We start from the raw sequence: 18865 nt of genomic DNA on the forward strand, positions 1-18865 counted from the left end.
TTTAGTTGACCTCCAAGGCTGGCCACGTCTCTGAGAAATGACCTGTTGCACTACATATCTGTTCAGTTAAATAAGAGGGTTTTTTTTAAACCAGATCTGAGGTTAACTGGCACCACCTGTCTTGTACGTACAAACCTTGTACGTAGGTTTGTTTTGGAAAGAAACACTTGTATTAAACAGTGCAGATGATCAGGATCCAGTGCTTGTACTCATTCTCTGGTCCTCTTCTATTTAATAGCACAGATGTACCCCCAGTTATCGGCTGGTTTGGCCTGGACTCCTTTTCCAGCCTTTACTCCCAGTGTTCATAGAACTCACTGTTGATCTGTCATCTGTTTTTCTCATCAGTGATTGCCATTTCTTCACTTTTTTGACTCTACTTGTTTAAATTGAATCCCTGTACTTACAGCTTAATGAAAATAAGTGTGCATGCAGGTAGCATGCTGAGGCATGACGTTACCACATTTTATGAAATAAGTAAGTTAAAACCATAAGCTACTGTGTTTGCCAAGAAAGCTCTGTATAGGTCAGTGAAAGCATGATTTTACTTTGCAGGCTGCAAAACTAAAACTGATTTTGCAGAATTAGAGGTGACACAAGTGAGATAGCTGCAAACAGAACATTTTCCAAGAAGTTATATCTTGGAGCATGGAAACTATAGCTTTTCTTTTTGTTAGATGACTTGTTATTTCTTTAGCCTTGTCCCTTCAGCCTCTAAACTAGTCCAAGCAACTACAGTCTGTCCTTGGCTCTTGCTTATACATTTATTTTCTTATACTCTGTTTATAACATGAACATACTAAAAATAATGCTTGCAAGTTCTCCTTTCCCATAGAAAGAGATTTCCAGCATATCACTGTTTGCTGGACATAAAAAAACCACCCCCCCCCCAAATCAGAAAATATTGTGTATCTGAAGAGAGCAATCTCATGACATCCAAAGCAGATAGGATGGATTTCATTCATGGAGATCCTACAGCATAGTGTTCCCATGCAGGCATTGAATTAATTTCAAATAGTTTGAGCCTATGTGATTTTCTTTGTCTTGCAATAACATAACAATAAGAGGTGTGATAGCATATGGTCTGCAAAAAAGTATGAGAAAGCCATTCAGTAAGGAAGAGATCCTTCACCCTTGCATTTAGCTGTTCAAAGTAGGAAGAAAAAATGAGACTGGCAAAACACTAACACAATTTAGAGGGAGAAGCCAGTTTTCAGAAGATAATTTTGACGGATCGAGTTTATTAAGAGATTAAATGTGGCTTTTCACATATTTATGACCTTTAAAAAAGTTAGTTAATTAATAGAAGAAATGTGATCTTAATTTCTGTTCTGACTTATTGCTTCTCTCTTTCTTGTCATTTGTCTTCTAGGTTTCTAAGCTAAGCACTCATGATATGATCCAGCTAGCTTATAGGGATCAACAGCCTCCTTCTGAATAATGGTTAAAAACGGATCCCACCTGGACAATGAAACGCTGGCAATGCTCCAGAATAAAGCTATCTCCATCACCCTCCCAGTGGTGTACACAGTGGTGGCTTTCATCAGTATCCCTGGCAACCTGTTCTCCCTTTGGGTGCTCTGTTGGCATATTAAACCCAAAACTTCTTCTGTTATCTTCATGATCAACCTCAGCATCACAGATCTCATGCTGGCCTGCTGCTTTCCTTTCCAGATTATCTATCACATCCAAAGCAATCACTGGGCCTTTGGTAAGACTCTCTGCAGCCTCGTGACTGTGATGTTCTACTCCAACATGTATTCTTCAATACTGACCATGACTTGTATCAGCATTGAGCGGTACATGGGGGTGGTATATCCCATGAAGTTAATAAAGTGGAGAAGAAAAAGGTATGCCCTAGCTGCCTGCCTAGGAATGTGGATTTTCTTGATGTTAGCTCTCTACCCACTAGAAACCACAGATCTGACCTATGAAGTGAAAGAACTGGGGATTGTAACCTGTTTTGATGTCCTCAAATGGGATATGCTGCCCAACTTCGCAGCCTGGGTAGCCTTTCTCCTTACGTTATTTATCGTGCTCTTTTTGATCCCTTTTATTATAACAGTGGGATGCTATATTGGCACCATTCGGAAGCTTATTCAGACATCTAACAGATATGGTAACAAGCAGAAGACTAGATCTTTATACCTGGCAATGATAGTCCTTTTAGTATTCATCACTTGCTTCGCCCCCAATAACTTTATCCTACTTGTGCATATGGTCAGCCGCCTATTTTATAGCAAGAGTTTGTACCCTGCCTACAAGCTTACCTTGTGCCTCAGTTGCCTCAACAATTGTATTGATCCCTTCATTTACTACTTTGCATCCAAAGAATTTTACCAGAAATTCATGCAAGTATTTCGTCCCAAGGCACTGCTCAGTGACAGCTTGGAAAACAGAAGGGAAAGCTTATTCTCTGGCAGGACCATGTCAGCCAGGTCTATGTCAAGTGGACCTATGGATGGGTTAGAGGGAGTAAAAGTCTACTTGCAAAGGCATGAAAGTGTTTTTTAGCCTTAGACTTCTCAAGCAGAAAGGCACCTGTGAGTTCCATGAGTAGAGAAAGGCGGCATTTCTTTTTGAATGGCTATTCTCAAAATGACTTGTCCCAGTGACAGAAGTTTAACTATACTTAAGAGAGAATATCTCACATGCTACTTTAGCAAGCTACTGTTTCCTAGGAAGAAATGGAAGAATAAAAGGAATTAAGCTTATTAAAAGAGCCAGTGAAGTCAAAACAACATTGATAATTAAGGATTGGCCTGGAATGAGTTCTACTGCATGAAATCAAGGAATAAGTTTAGAATAAAAATTACTTTCAGGTTCTCTGATCTCAGTGATTAGCCAAAGACTTTTGATTCTCAGAGAATGTGAAATTTTACTGTATATGAACTGAAGCATATACTGAAGTGGGGTTTGGGGGAGGGGAGTTATTTTTCTAAGTAATGTACTATTTTTATGATGTATCGCTTTCTCTCATGTTGTATTTCTATAAAAGAATGAACAAAAATAGTCTGGCATTTTACCATTGATGCATTATGTATAGCCACTGTGAATTCATCAGAACACTCACCCAATATCTGTACGAAACCGCGCTAACCTTTGAAAAGGTTAGGTTGACTCACATTATTTATTTCGATTTTGTATAGCAAATTATCTTATAAATGAAAGAAAAGCTAAAATTAACAGTGTCTGAGACCACCTCAGTTGCTGAGTGGATTGTATTATCATTTCTTAAAGCTATTAATTTCTCAGGAGAGTGGAGAGTGGTTGGATTAAGAAAACAGTTTCCTCACAGTCACCTACTACGGTAACAGTGCTGCTGCTGGTTTATGACCGGTATCAACAAGTGATTTTCACCAGTTCTCTATAGGCCATGTTGAAGAACCATCTCCCTCAGCAGCGAATTTTGCTTTATATTGTGTGTGCATGATAAGTTTATCTTATGGAGGTGGTGTAGGTTGTTAACCAAATTTTCAGCTAAATATATGAGAATGCAACAACCAATTGAAGTGATTCTCTGCCAGCAGAAACCAACTGAAAACCTGTCCCTATGGCCAAATGTTAGAATATGCTTATTGCAAACAGGCCAACAGAAAGAAGCAAAAAAAAAAAAAAAAAAAAAAGAAAGAAAGCAAATCTTGAGAATGGGAGAGACACCAAAGAGCCTGGAACCAGGCTGTGAATACAAGCAGGTTGATTGTTACAGTTCTATGTCTGGGACTTCTCTCAGAAACAACCTTCTCCAGCCTGTTGCATATATTGTGTCATGTTTTTCTTCTTCTCGCACCTCAGCAACTGCCTGCATGCTTGGAAAGAAAACAGCTACAGAATGTGTCCTGGGGTCAGATAAAGGCAGGGAGTGACTCAAAACTATATTTTTCCTGTAGTATTTACAGTTTTATACCTACTTTTGGCTCTCATGACAGTGAAGAGCCAAAACTGCCTGCTAGAGCCAGACAAGTTTATCCTCAAAAGTGGGACAAAACTATCCTGTATCCTTTTGCTATGCTGTGACTTCATCCAGCTCTGAGTAGGATGCTCTCTTTGACATCAGGCACAGTTGGTTTAGATACCAAATGCCAGGTGAGCACAGAGCAGTGGCTGCCAATTATACCAATTTCTGAGTACAGTACTTTCTGTCTCTGAGTAAAAGGCATCAGGCCAAGGCCGCTACAGTTTATATGTCTTTTTCTTTTTATGACATGATTGAAATCCAGTTTTCCACCGCTGATTAAGGTGTGATTTGTTCTGTACTTTAACTTTGTCCCATCCCAAATTTTACCACGGTCTTCACTGTAGTGGTTGAATAACTACAAAATGGACTGTGAGATATTTACATGGTCTACCTCTGTCAAAGTGTCATTAGCTATTAGAGCAGGATAAAAGCCAGTGAACCTGGTGATACCTTTCAAAAGTTATGTGAAGTGCTTTGGGTCATTTCACGGTGTTAGTTATAAGTGATCTGTGTATTTTCTGCCTACAAGGCCAATCTTAGCAACAAATAGTCAGTCCAAACCTTCCTATCAAGTTACTATGTGGAAGCTACCCTCATTAGCTGCTTGTGTGCCAAGTGTATATGTGTAGTGAGATGGGTTTGCAAATCTAAATCACCTTCCATGTGCTGAAATAGAAGAGCCCACTGAATTTGTTCCTGTATGAGTTGGTGGCTCAAATCCATGTTCCTGCATCAGCTCTAGCACACACTCCAAAATGTCTGCTTGTGCCCAGATCTGTGCATCTGGTCAGGAAATGTGAGCAGAAGGCTTGAGGAGGAAGAGATCCTAAGAATCTGAGGACACACAAATCTAAGCAAACGTAAATACCTAAATCTGAGGAGTTTGGATATGTGCCTCTGTTTACCTACACTGTCTGAAAACATTCACAAAATAGGTTGTTTCTAACGTGTTCCACTTCCATGGGGCAGAAACTCAGTTCGTTCATGTTTTGCAAAGCTGCTTATGAATTTAGCAGTGTATAGTTCACCTTGCTGTTGAAGTCCCTTTAACTACCCACTTTCACAGAATTCCGTATTTCCCACTATCAAAACTGATTTCAGCATCCTGTTGTGGCAGAAACTTTGTTTTGGAGGAAATACTACAATACATATTTTTTTTAACATGCAAATATTTTTATAATGAAAACAGTCACTTGCCCCAGCTCTAATGCTGATTTTCACTCTGGTTTATTTGGAACCTAATCCTGAAGTGCTTAGTGCCTCATGAAATGTGCTGAAACATGCCTCAATTTTAACTGACATCAAATGGAGCTGCAAGGGCAGAAACTATATTTTTGAAAATATTGAACTGCTCCTTTTGCAGGGCAGAAAAAGATGGTTACAATTGACTGAAAATGTTCTTCTCTCCAACCTCGCACAGCCCTTCATAGCACTTCATCTCTCTTCTGATGCTGCCTAAAAAGGAATAGGAAGGATACCTCACTCAGGTTTCTCTTCATGTAATCTCACTAACTAGCCTGTAGTTAGCTCACATTAGGCAAAAATCCCATTCAAGTCAGTGGGACTGTTCCTTGAGTAAGGAACGCAGAAGTGATCCCAGTGAGAGCAGTCTTTTGACTCTGATAGGATACACTGTGAAGGCTTTTTTTTTTTTTTTTTACGAGAACAGAAGAAGAAATTATTTTCAAAAGTAGCCCACTGTACTGTTCTTTGACACTGGAAACATGTCCTTGTGGGACACCATAAGGTGACAAGACTGCTACCCTCCTTATTCAGTGGGTATATGTTGCTACGTGTATATAGAGATATATGTATGTAGCATTTGAGGAGCTATCAAGAAGTTCATGTCTATACTTCCCTCGCTTCTGGGAATGTAGGATCTGGGTGACATTTTTACTTGTTTGCCTGTGTGGTTAATGTAATTTTACTGAGGAGGAGACATGACTGTATGGGCTTCTGATTTTTCTGTTTTTTATTGTTTAACAATTTAATCTCTATGAATGTGCTTAGACTTTTTTGTATATAATAAATAAACATAAAAATGATTTAAGATTGTTTCCTGTGTTTTTATCTGCCATGCATGAGTTTCTTCCAAGCTTAGAACAGGACTAGGAAACAAAGTTATGAAGTACAACAAATCTGTTCTCCATTGCTATTATACTTTTAGTTTTTTCTATCTATCTAAATTTTTAATTTTGTATCTATTCCTAAGAGAGATAGAGATGAGTTTCACGGTCTTTCCCCATGCAAGAACTGGTGAGCAACACATTAAGCTAATGACATCTGGGATCAAAACCAACAACAGGAAGTATCTCTTCTTATAACACATGGTAGAAATGGGGAATGCCTTGACAAAGGTGTTGTAGATGCACATCATAGATGGGTTCACAGAGAGACTGGAAAAGTGCCTGGAAAAGAGATCTATTTCAGGTTACTAGACAGGCAAGCCACAGCAGAGTCAGGAAAACTCCTAAACTTAAAATGGTCAGAGGTTGGAGGAGTGTAAATGCGAAAAGACATTACGTGATTGCTCTGTTCTTAGCCTTTTTGAGATACCCAGTTGTGGCCAGTGTTTGAGGGAGAACAGAGTAAGGTAGGCAGACCCCTGGCCTACCACACCCTCGTCATTCTTACGCTCCCTTGCAATGTCTGCCAGAAACTTCCTGGAGCACTGTCTACCCACGAGCATGGCCTCTTCTACACTGCCTGCTATGGGTGCTGCCTGGCTGGATTTAGCAGAGAGCTTTGCCTGCTACTGCCTTGGAGGAGTCTACCCAGAGCCAGGGAGGGAGCTAAGAGTGCCCCAATGGGGAGCTTGGGGCACAAGCCTGCTTCTTGGCGCTCGTTCACTTAGTACTGTAGACAAGTCCCTCACGTTGGGGCAAAGTTGAACGCTGAAATCCCGCTTCAACAATCAGCTAGTAACAACACTTAACTGGTTTTGCCTCAAAGCATAACATTATTAATTCCATTTCTAACCCCTTTTCTCGTTTTTTCTTTCACCTGCCTCTCTTGAAGGCTGGTGTCACTGGAGCTGACTAACAGCAGATCTTGTTGTCTTCTTGTGGCAGTGCCATTCACAATCGCTGGCTCTTTCAACTGGTCAGGCAGCAGCCTAGTCTCCTCTTAAAAGCTGCCATAGCTGTGGTAGTGTGATTCTCTTGCCTGGATTGTTACAGATATCCTGGCAAGACCTCTAGTGTCCCTTTGCTGAAATAGCATGTGCACGAGTCTTCCAATGACCTAGCAAGTTCCTAGAGAAGCTGGTTTAAGATGTTCTGACAGCATATTGTCTGTGTGAAGGCTGATAGGAGAATTTTATTGGCAAAATTTTTAGATGTAGCTAAAGCTGTAGTCTTTTAAGTGTCCCAAATGAAAATTCCAACACTTAATGAATCTCGCAAGTCAATCGGGATATAAGCCTTGGTTATTGAACTCATTAATCAAACCAATCCAGAAAAAAAAAAGAGGAATTTCTTACTGGAATAAATCTTGTACTGTCTCTCCTCATTTTGCTGCAGTTTGTAGTCTTAAATGGAGTTACTGAGAGCAGAAATTAACTCATATTATTCATTTTGATATATTTATCTGGGTTCTGCGCATTCTGGGTTGAATTTTTGCAAATAATTGTCCTGTTATCAAACCCATAAAGTATAGTTATAGAGGATGTGGGTAGACCATATTGCTTAGTGGAAATATCTTGTCCATTACAAAAAAGCTGGCTTAACTACCAAAAAAACTACCTGTCTGAAGACTGGACTGCTACAGAACTCCTAATCTTTCACGATTCTGTTGCAAGTCTTATGGTTTCCAATATTTTCCCTTAAAGCCTAAACAGTTAGAGATATGCTGTCAGATGAGGACACTCTCATTTCTCTCTTATTATAAAACAGCAAGTTCGGAGCTGCCAGCCAGAATATCATTCTAGTACCTCAGCCCCCTGCTTGACTGTCTTGGCTCCTGATTAAGACTGACTGCAGGACAGTGGCTCTGGCATGCCAGTTATCCAAATGCAGAAAGTGCTCGTGTTGTAATGTTTGGAGTTGCCAAGGCTAATTGTATTTTGAGCTTTTTCCAATATCCAATGCGCACCCTCAGTTGCTGTTGTTGGATTACAGGTGAGGTACCAGAAAAATGGGTAAGTGGTTTTTTGAGTGCCTTAGATCGGAGAAAACTCAAATGCCTGGCTCTTGCGCTGTATACCTTAGCAGACCTGTCAAAGGATAGAGGACAACAGACCTTAGGGAGGTATAAATAGGTTCAAGACAGAGGTGGGAGAAGGGCTGAAGAAATAATTTATGTGGCAGCTGGAGAGAGAAATACAGCACTTGAGAGTCTGGAAAAATATCCAGAAAGTTATTATCTGCAAGAGTCCCTCTGCAATTAAAAAATGTCTCTAAATAGTTTTCTTCATAAACAGCCAATTTCCTTTTAGAAACATGAAGCCCTTTCAGTGTGAAAGGAGGAGGCATCGACAAATCTCCAGATTCCTGCTGTAAGGAAAGGAATGTTATTAACAGACAAACAAACCACTGCCTAGATCAGGGCAAACAGATGTCACAGAGGAACTCACGTCTCTGGATATGTGGGCTTACAAGGCACAAAACGTGCAACTCACCTGATCAGAAGTAAACATTAAATGTTGCTTTAGGTGTCCTGATGCTTGGCAGCAATTCATGTTGATTGCCCCCTCCATTTCCAAAAGCTACTTGACAGCTGCTTTGGTTGTTGGTTGCATTCAGGCATCCAGATACTGATAGACCTCCATGCACTTCCAAATTACCATGGATCCATACCACAACAGCAATGCTGGTGTCCAAGACCTGTCACCTTCTGCCTTTTGACAGCTGTCTTCTAGTTTTGCTGTCTTCAAGCTTGTAACAGGAGCTTGTTCCTCTGATGGAAAGCCATATTGCCTCGTGACCTAGGAAACTAATACTCCTGGTAACCTCCGCAAATGCTTAAGTAGACTACAGGTCTTTCAGACCTCCCCTGACTTCTGCGACTTCAGTAGATGAAGACAAATCTATCATTTAAATGACACATCATTTGTCTCTACAGAAAGTCTACATCACCTTCTCAGTTAGAAATCTCTCTGTCTTCAATCAATGAGGTCCAACGGCTTTTTCCTCTTCAAAAATTTTCAGCAATGGGAAGCTGGTGATTCTTGTTCCCCAGTTCCTGCATCATTGTCCACAGGGCAACATTTTTCCTTCCTATATTTCATGCTGCTTTTCGTAGTACGTGCAGAATGCATCAGTATCCCTGCATTCTTACCCCATTCTGACGAATAATGCAAACTACACGGTACACTTTTACATAAAATGACAATATATTTGACAAAATATATTTTGTGACAAGGCAAACGCTCCTACCTATTCCTGCTAAAACTAAGCCTTCAAAGGAGTATAAAAATATAATACAATACAGCAGATGAACTTTCTTTAATGACTGAGAAGATAGAAGACAAAAATAATGCCTATAACTAACAGTATTTGCTGTGAGTTTTAGTATAATACATTTTAATTGTCATGTTTGGTAAAGGTATTTGGGTCACAGGGTGGAATTACCTCCTGTTGTAAGAACTCCTGTTCTTACAGTCATGCAAATTTGCTGTTTCCATATTCCCTGTTACAAACATATGTTAGCACCTATTAATCTGCTAATAAATGCCTCTGCGTATAGCTCCGATCTCAATGCTTACACACTAACTTTTAAGCTATTACTAGGCCTCCGCAGACTTCAATGTTAGCTCTGATTGTACCTACAAGCACACGCATACGTGCATGCAGTCACATTAAGTTGTCCTTATAATTAGAACTAGAACTTTGACTGTGAGTGGTGCTTGGTCTTTGGTCCTTATAAGGCCCAGTTTGCTATAGCTGTTACTTTAAAGTTGAGGAACGCCAAGCAAATATGTAGAAAAATAGTGGGATGTACTGCCCTCTTGCGGAGATTTATAGAATAAACATATAATTAAGAGTTCACAAATGTTCTCAACCCAGGTGATTGAGTTAAAAAATCATTTTCTAGAAGAGCTGGGATTCCAGCTGAGCCAGTCATCTGCATCTTACGCCCATTTTTCCTAGCCTTACACCGTTGTCCTTCCAGTAACCGTTTACACTGTGCCAAGTAGAAGAGTAACAACCTGTTTTTCATACTTACACAAATATAAATATATTTGTATATCATGTTTTATATACACATGTGCATGTTTTATACACATACACACAGATATGTAGTGTGTATACTGTGAATACATACATTATGTATTGTGTATACACACACACATGCATCTTTTGAAAATATTTTATGAACCACTGTTTGTATTTTTTATATGAACAGTTTAGGAACAGTGATCTTTAGAGTTCGATATGCTATTTATTTTTTCACTAGAGATTATTTAGGTGGAAATCGGTATCAGACTGGTACAACACTGAGCTTAGATGCAGAACTACCTACCAGTGCAGCACAAGCAACCCATGTGACTCTAAAAGAGAGGCTGAGGGATTTGAAATAATCTGCTGCCTCACAAACGCACAAATAACTAGCAATGTTGTCAGCAAACACTTACTCACCTGTCCCAGTGGTTACAGGGTCATTAGGCACTATCCTGTCTCTCTGCTGAGGCTGATTGTTGGCCCCAAACCAACACGAGAAAGCAAGCTGCCTATGAGGGAAGTTCCTTTCAGCAGCAGACATCGGGCTGTGGTAGTAGCTGGGAAAGACAGCACTGGAAGCAGGGGTAACTGTGATGCTGCTTCTGCATCATGTCAGTTGGGATGAGATTGCTGCACAGATTCCTTCCTAGAAGGGGCTATAGCTCACAGTTGGTGGAAACTAGCTGGAAGGAAGAATTCCTTTCTTACTTCTGTTTTCATGCTGTGTACCTGTGTACCTGTTTGTCCTCTGGGACAACACAGACACAAGAGTCACCATTCTGTGCTCTTCTCAGCAGGATTTAGTTGTGTTCCCAGTGAGACCTTTTCAAAGCTCTAGGCTTTTCCAGCTTGTAGGCACCTTCTCTGTGGTGGAGGACAAAAACTATGCAGTCAGTCTGAATCACTGGCATTTTTTCTTTAAGGATTCCTGGAAGGAATCTCCTTATACTATTTAAGTATGCTTGTCAAGGATGCTTCACCCATGCTTGTCAGGGATGCTTCACCGAGGCTTGGGTGAGGACTTTTGTGCTGCTGGAAGATTCTTTGTGAGTGGCCATGCTCTCCTCCCTGGCCTTGCTAGGTCCACGTTTAGTGTAACTACTTTTCCTTATTCCGTGAGATGGGCATGGAGCCTCCTGAGAGGTGGTATGGTATTCCTCTGGTATGAGATATGTCGTACTCCCTCAGAAGTTGTGAAGTTTCCTCATAGGCAAGGTAAAATGCCATTTTACAGCTATGTGGGATAAACGTCTTAAAATAAAGTGTATATGAAAGCTTTTACAGGGGCATTACATAATATACAGTCCACATATTTACTTAAAATCTTCTGCAATGTGACTTCCTGTGGTTTCCCCAAAACATCTCTACATGCCTATAACACCATCACCACTCTACTTCAAAGAGAAAGTGAATTATGGGAAATGATCATGTAGACACATTGAGCTATTGCAGGACTTCCAGATTTGGTAAAAGAAGAGGAAGAAGCATTTAAAACAGAGCTGAAGAAAACTGAATTGATATAGGTTCTTAAAAAATGAATCTAGAGCTAAACAATAAGATTAGTGAAAGAAGTCTAGGATACTCACTCTAAAAGCATGCCCTGAGTCTGGTAAAATGGTGACTGAAAGCTTATGATTTTCCAGTAAAACTTCAGCAGTTCCCTGCAAGAGCAATGAAAAAAGAATTTGAGAGTCAGCATGTACTTTTGTTTTATGTATCGTGCAAGAATGTGAAGACATTAAAAAATCAAGGATATGCAATGTTATCGTATTAGGTTGGTAGTAGTTCTTCATAATTACACAATTCAGAAGAAATATTAGATAAATACCAGTTTATGTTAGGAATAAAAAAAAACAAAACCAAAAACAGGAACATGAAGGTAAGGTTGAATGATGAGATGGTGCTATTTTTGAACAGAAGAGAGTCCCTGGAGCTGATAATTATTTGATGAAATAGAATCCATATTTAAATCCCTAGTGTGCTTTTCCGTATAGTGATATAAACAGGAAATATTATTTCACGAGCTGTGCAGACACACTGACATATGGCAAGGATTCCAGTGTCAGAAGGAGGCTCCTGAAAAACAAAAGCCTGAACTCTTAAAATTAATGAAGTTATCCTAGAAAAGCTAAGCCTTGTGAAAGATGAAATGGTCGTTTCCTTCGTAGCAACTTCCCTAGCATTCTTTAGCTTCTTTGCAATGGAAATGCACTTTTTCCCCAAACAAGTCAATGTTGTTGCTTGCAGAGATGATGCATCCAAATAACACATCTAGGCACATATACATAAATGTACTTATTTGCAATATACATAATTGTAGATGCAAGAATTTGATCATAACAATATTCTTTACATGCGTGCAACTATCACTCTGATGGTCATAGTGTTAATACATAGGCAGAAAAGCAGATGTGCAGAACAAAAACATCAAGGAAGTATCTCCGCAATTCAGAGCTCTAACACTTACTTTGCTTTTTTTGAAACGTAGCAGGTATTTTAAAAAGTCAACAGTTTCGTAACCAACCTTGGACAAGCTAATCTTTGACTAGCATAGTCAGCCAAGACAGAAACTTTCCTGATAACTGCTGGTGTCATTGATCTTCCTCTCGGTCAGCTCACTGCAGTCTCACACTTGTTCTGTCTGACTCTCGTAAAGCTGCTACAGCATAGTTAATAAAGGTTACTTGTCAAACCTCTCCTAGCTGTGTTAGCATATCTAATGTTGTTTATCTTGTTCATATAGGGTCCTTTGAACATTGCGACATTTAGACCTCCGTAAATAACATAAAGGTTGATGAAAATGTGTATTTTAACAGCTTCACGTTTTTGCCTTCTAAATAAACTAATTCACTTTTTCCTGTAAGTCTATCAGAATAACATATTTAGAAATCACCAGTCTTTAAAAATAATAATCAAAGAGTCACTTCACATTATTTTCCCATAAAAATTCTTGTAGTAGTCTCCATTTTTGGATGTGTGAATTTTCATGGAAATGACTCTATAGAAATGCCACCTATTTCTTTTGTGCTTTTTAATTTTACCTCAGAAAAATCTCTTGGAAATGAGAGAAGCAATGCATAAGCAGAATTCAGATAGGAGCGGAAGGCCATGTTTGTCTTGTTTCTCCTTTAACGGGACTACACATGTAAGAAAGAAGAGTTATGAGACATGCATCTCTACAGGCTCTATAAATGATTAGAAGGATATGTAGCACCATTCCATCATTGTCTATCAGAACAAACTGAAAGGACTGGAAGGCCTTCTTTCTGGTAAGATTGTTCTTTATATATATGGGGTTGGAGTCACCACTTTTTTACTTCTCTTTTATGCCAGTGAAACTACACTTGCAGACAGAATAACATGCGAAAAATAGTAGAAGTTAATCAGGCCCATTGCTTTGAGATGGAAAACTTTGTGTTGTCATGTGACTCTTCTGGAATGCGAGAATTTAGTTTGTAGAGCTTGCTGATACTCCCCTGCACAGCAAAGTGTAGTATAAAATGATGACATGGGATAAGAAGCATGTCCAAAAGGAGCAACTCCACAACATCCTTGACCTGTGTGCGTGCCACGAAACGCATTTCTGTTACTTGATAAGATTCTTGTGCTTTTTTCAGTCAAAAATTATAACAGTATCATACAAAAGATACTTTGGATTTCATTTTCTGTAGTATCTTCCAATCTTCCTTGTTTGCAAGGAGCAGTGTCATACTTCAGAGCCTTAAAAAAGAGCAGTGATTTTGTTCTGACAAGCTCTATGACTATTTCCCCTTTCTGTCTCACGCTTCCTTATTGAATCTTTCTTCCTCATCGGTTCTCTAGCTGCCCAATAACCCAGAACTATTTTCAGTATTACGGATTTACCAAAGACATGAACATCTACTCAGGTCCCCTTGCTTTTAAGAACAGCTGTCTACATTCACAGCTGTATTTAATCCAAGCATTTTATTTCCTTTTTCATTTTAGTATAATTCCCCTAGTTTCTTAGTATTTTAAAATTACTTCAGCGAAACTCTGCTCAAAGACAAATTTGCAATTCTGTTCTCAAGTCACAGCTACCCATAAAAAAAGTCTTACGTCAAAATCTGAAGTCCAGTACTCAGGATGATTGCACGGTACCTGTCCGGCTGCGTGAGTGAGGAAAGGCTCCCTCCTCGGGCCGAGCCAGGCAGGGAGGCGGCGGGCAGGCGGGGGAGCCCCCTTCCCCCGCGGGAGCCAGCGGAGCCCCTGCCCCGGCCCCCCGGGGCGTCCCAGGAGCCGCCTGCCCCGGGGCTGGGGGAGACCCCACGGGAGAGGCCCCGGGTGCCACAAGGACGAGGGTCGCCCCCGAGGTGGGGACACACACACACATACGTCGGGGCTGTGCGGGACCTGTGAGGGGAGGTGGCGGGGGAGACCGCAGGTGGGAAAGCGTGGCACCAAGGTGGCTGGCGAGGAAGGAGGGTGCAAGACGGAGGGCAACGGGGATAAAAGGGAGAGCAGGTGCTGGTCAGGACGCTGTCCCGGCTGTCCCGGCTGCTCACTGACTCTGCTGGCCCCAGGAGGGGGTGGCACCGCGGTGGCCAGCCAGGAGGGAGCGGAGCGCGGGTGCACAGTGCGGCTGCTGTCAGGCTGTGGCTGCCAGCGGGCGTCGAGCCGGGTGAGCCGGGCAGCTGGACTGGAGGTATGTGCATGTGTGTCTGGGAGCGAGGCACCTGGAAGAGTTGGCCGCTGGAGGGACTGGGAGGTCCCGGCCAAGTGCCGGAGTGACCATGGACTCTGGGGTTGACTGAGACCTGTTGTGCATGTGTGGGAGGGCTCTGTAAGCACAACTGAAGTGGGGCTGCGGCCTCAGGGGCTCACGCCTCCAGATGCCAGCAACAGAGGAGACCCGGGACTGAAGGCTAGCTGCTGGGTAGACTGGGTGTGTAAGGCCATCTACTGGAGGGATCCACATTGCACATACATACACGTGCTTCCCACCAACGGACCTATTTCTTGCGCAGCCAGAGAGGGGAACAAGATGAGGATGTTGGTGCTTGGTGAGTGCTTTGTTTTCTGTCTGCGCCATCTGTGCGGCCATGTGTGTATACATGCTGCGCGCTTTTACTTGTGTGCGTGCCCGTTGGGAATACACGCTCAGCTTTGCTACTGGGTGGAGCTGGGGGCTTGGAGGTCCCTCAGAGTCGCTTCTCTGGGTCTGCCAAATTTGGCAACCCCTAACACAACCCATGAGATAGGTAAGGTCCACCAGACAGATTATACAGAGACCTAGTTATTCCATGCAGACTGTTAGTTTAACGGCCGGAGATATTTTGCTTTGTAACACTAGAGCACTGATCCCAGTTTCCTGCTAGCCAGCTAAGAAAACCCTTAACATCACTAGCAGTTATTGAGGATAATAATTCACGCCCCGCGAAGGCGCAGCGGGCAGCCCGAGGCCTCCTCCCGGCTCGGCGGGGACGGCCCGGCCCGGCCCCGCTCCGCCCCGCCGCAGCGCCCTATAAGGGCGCCGCTCCCTCCCCCGCCGCGGAGGCGCGCAGCACGGCGGAGCGGCAGGCGCCGGGCCTGGCTTGGCTGCCGCCGCCTCCTCGTGCCCGCGGCCATGGCGCTGAAGCCGGTGCTGGGGAAGCTGGTTAGCAAGAGGGTGGTGCTGGCTAGTGCCTCCCCGCGCCGGCAGGAGATCCTCACCAACGTGGTGAGTGCGCGGCCCTCGCCGGGCGCGGCAGCCCCGGGAGCTGCTGCTGCCGCGGCCGCCGCCGCTCGGGGCAGGGGAAAGGCGCCGCGCTGCCCCCGCAGCGGCGGGAGGCGCGGTCTGCGCAGGCGCCGTGCGCGCGGCCCCGCAAGCGGCCGTTAAACGGTTGCGTGGGCCCAGCGCAGGGCAGGCGGGGGGGGGGGGGGAGGAGTGCGGCCTTTCCGTCAGGCAGCCGCGATGGCGGCCGGTCCGGTCGGGTCTAAGCACAGGGCGGGGGGTAAAACTGCGAGCCGTAGCTGTTACGGCAGCTGATTTCCCCTCCCCACCCCCCCTCCCTTTTTTTTTTTGGAGGGTGTCAGGGGGATTACTGGCCTTCAAAACTTCCGGGGAAGCTGTGTGGAGCTGCACTGTGCGCTGCTGCACCCCTGGTAATCTTATACAGCAGTTTAAAAACCTGGAGAAATTTTATGCTTAAAAGCTACGAGGCAGACCAACGGCAGTGGGTGTCAGTTTTCACAGGTGCCTGTCTGTTTGCATGTGAAGACAGGAAACACTTTTTAAAACTTCAGTTCTTTTCCCTCTTAGCCAGATTTTGTCTGTAAACAAATATGTCTGCCTCAATCTGTTTATGGTTGGATTGATGTATGAACAGATGAAAGTATTCCAGTGAAGGGAAGGTTAAGGAATAGAGCAAATGAAGGACTCGCTCAGACTGATTAGTGCGATGCTGGTGTAATTACTTGTGGGACATAACAGAGAAGTTTGGGAGGTCTTAACTCAAACTTCCTAAGGTGTTAAAGATGTACTTTTTGTTCATTATATGTTCTATAATTATGTCTATTAGAAACATACCCTATCTCCTAGGTGTAGTCTTGAGGTGGAAATAGGAAGAATGAGGTTTTTACTGATGGAACTATGTGCAGATACTGGCTCTTCTTGGTTTCTGTATATGCATATGTATAATAAAATGTAAATTATGGGTAGTAAGACTTGTATAAAAACATGTTCCGCAAAAGGAGAATTGAAGTGCTAAGGATGAACTCAGTAAAAACCTCCAGTACTGGTATAGCCTGCTTGTGAAGTGCATAAATAATACACTGTTCTTCTCCTGTAAACAGGAAACAGTAAAGTTAAATGATTAATAAATAAGGGTAAAATGATGTAAGCATGCCAGTGTAAGAGTTCTTTCTGATCAGGTTGCTTTTTGTTTTGGGCTGTATGTACATGGTGTGTATATACGAAACATTATGATTGAAGGATATCTCCCATATATAGAGGAGAAATTAAGTTTTAGAAAGATCTGTAATCAAATTTGTATCACTGGCTTAATAGCAGGCTTTTACAGGTTGCTCCCAAGACATTACATTGACTGTATGGCTTTCCTATCTTTGTTGCAGGGCCTACGATTTGAGGTTGTTCCATCCTGGTTTAAGGAGACACTTGAAAAGTCATCTTTTGCAGCCCCTTATGAGTATGCCATAGAAACAGCAAAACAGAAAGCTCTTGAGGTAGCAAACAGAATGCATGTGGTAAGTTACCAGCTATTCCAATAGTTAGATACTGTCTTTATGCAGTAGATGTTACTGTGATTTAATTGGCATGCACTTCTTGGGTTGTCTCTGAGTGCATTTTCCCACTGAAAGCAAATGGATGTTTTCTGTCATTTGTGAAAAGTAGCTACTGAAATTAATTCACCTTGTCAAAAGGAGGTCTGATACCTGAAATTGGCATTTCCACAGGTGAAAGTGGCCTGCGTCTCTTGTCAGCAACACACCTACTGTGACTTGCGACATATAATTGCTAGTTCCTTCCAGCAGTCAAGTGTAGGCTGAATAGCTGTGATCCCGATGGTTTTCCCTTCTGGGTATTTGACTATGGGGGCAGATTCTATTCGAAATACGCCAGTGTGAATCCAGTGCTTTGCTGTAGTTGTCATTGAACGGTAGTTGTAACAAAAGAGGGCTCATGAGTACAAGAGTACTAGAGGAATGCTAAAAGATTTAGCAGACAAAATATTTTCTGTTATTAAGCACTCTGCGAAAATTAGGAAATCCTTTTTAAGAAGGGAGAAACTAATGTGACTGTAGTCAAGGCAACTATTCTATTTCCTAAACATCAGAAGCCAGTGATGCAACTCATAGTATCAATGTGATATTTGATTTCCGCCCTAAGGTTTAATCGCTGTGTGTCAGCATATCAGGCTGTTCTATATCATGTGGACTTCTGAATACGTCCTGGTGAGATTCCATTAAACAAGCCATAAGCTGCTAATAATTTCTTAATGCTGCATCTCCGAAAGCAGAGTATATTTGTCAAACCTATACTGGTGCCAGAAAAGGAATGCTTTAAACCACCAATGTTGCCAGATGTCACCATTCCTCAAAGCAAATATTGCATGATCTCCAGTGTAAATGGTTATCCAGGTTTCTGCCGACTGCTTTTCAGAGAGTAGTGTGACATTAGCAGAGTGGATTTTAAACACAGACCTAGCTAATTAACACATACTGGGCTTTCATTGCAAAACACTGTGCTGCTGATCATGATTTCAAAGTACTTTATATTGGATTTAGAGAAATAATTGCTGGAATTAGGTCTACAGTTTAAACAGATCAACATAAGAGTCACTTCTCTAACTTTTTTTTATAATGATCACAGTTACAGAGAAAAGTACTTTTCTCCCATGCTATGTTAAATAGTAGCTGTGCACCTTGTAACACAAACCAAACCTGAACAATAGGAAGAGGTTACAGTTTAAAGCTGAGAGGGAAAGGCCTAAAAGGAACTCTTGTATACCCCTACTTCTCGGTACCCTGAAATGGACTGTGTATGTTCACTTTGGATAGCTCTCTTGAAAACGTAGTTACAAAAAGGCACTTTGGCAAGACTTAACTAAGCAAACAGAGTTAAAGCCCTCTGCTAATGCTTTTATCTCTGATTTCCATACATAGGACGCTTCCTTTAAAGGAATTCTGGCTGCCACTTTGAAGACCAAATTGACTTTTGAGAATGAAACTTTTTTCCTGGATGCATTTGTTCATCAGTAACTTATTTAGGCAAAATTGTGACCTGAGA

At 42.1% G+C, this 18865-nt stretch overlaps 2 protein-coding genes across 19 annotated transcripts in view; both read left to right on the forward strand.

Annotated features, from left to right (window-relative positions):
• P2RY8 (P2Y receptor family member 8) overlaps positions 1–6008 on the forward strand; it is a 36776-nt gene extending 30768 nt beyond the window's left edge. For all 9 annotated transcript variants that reach the window (XM_009666433.2, XM_068922254.1, XM_068922241.1 and 6 more), the window contains one exon: positions 1373–6008. In XM_009666433.2, coding sequence (XP_009664728.1) covers positions 1441–2514 — 1074 coding nt within the window. In that variant the 5' untranslated portion in view covers positions 1373–1440 and the 3' untranslated portion in view covers positions 2515–6008. The remainder of the gene's footprint in view (positions 1–1372) is intronic.
• An 8891-nt stretch (positions 6009–14899) lies between these two features.
• Positions 14900–18865, forward strand: part of ASMTL (acetylserotonin O-methyltransferase like) — a 31661-nt gene continuing 27695 nt past the window's right edge. For 2 of the 10 annotated variants that reach the window (XM_068922326.1, XM_068922335.1), the window contains exons 1-2: positions 15603–15796; positions 17191–17322. In XM_068922326.1, the coding sequence (XP_068778427.1) occupies positions 15704–15796; positions 17191–17322 (225 nt within the window). In that variant the 5' untranslated portion in view covers positions 15603–15703. Of the gene's footprint in view, positions 15141–15584; positions 15797–15993; positions 16222–17190; positions 17323–18865 lie in introns of those variants that run through there. The other 8 variants (XM_009666429.2, XM_068922388.1, XM_009666428.2 and 5 more) reach the window with 8 other exon arrangements.

The sequence above is a fragment of the Struthio camelus genome, chromosome 1 (genome assembly GCF_040807025.1).
Source record: "Struthio camelus isolate bStrCam1 chromosome 1, bStrCam1.hap1, whole genome shotgun sequence".
Lineage (NCBI taxonomy): Eukaryota > Metazoa > Chordata > Aves > Struthioniformes > Struthionidae > Struthio > Struthio camelus.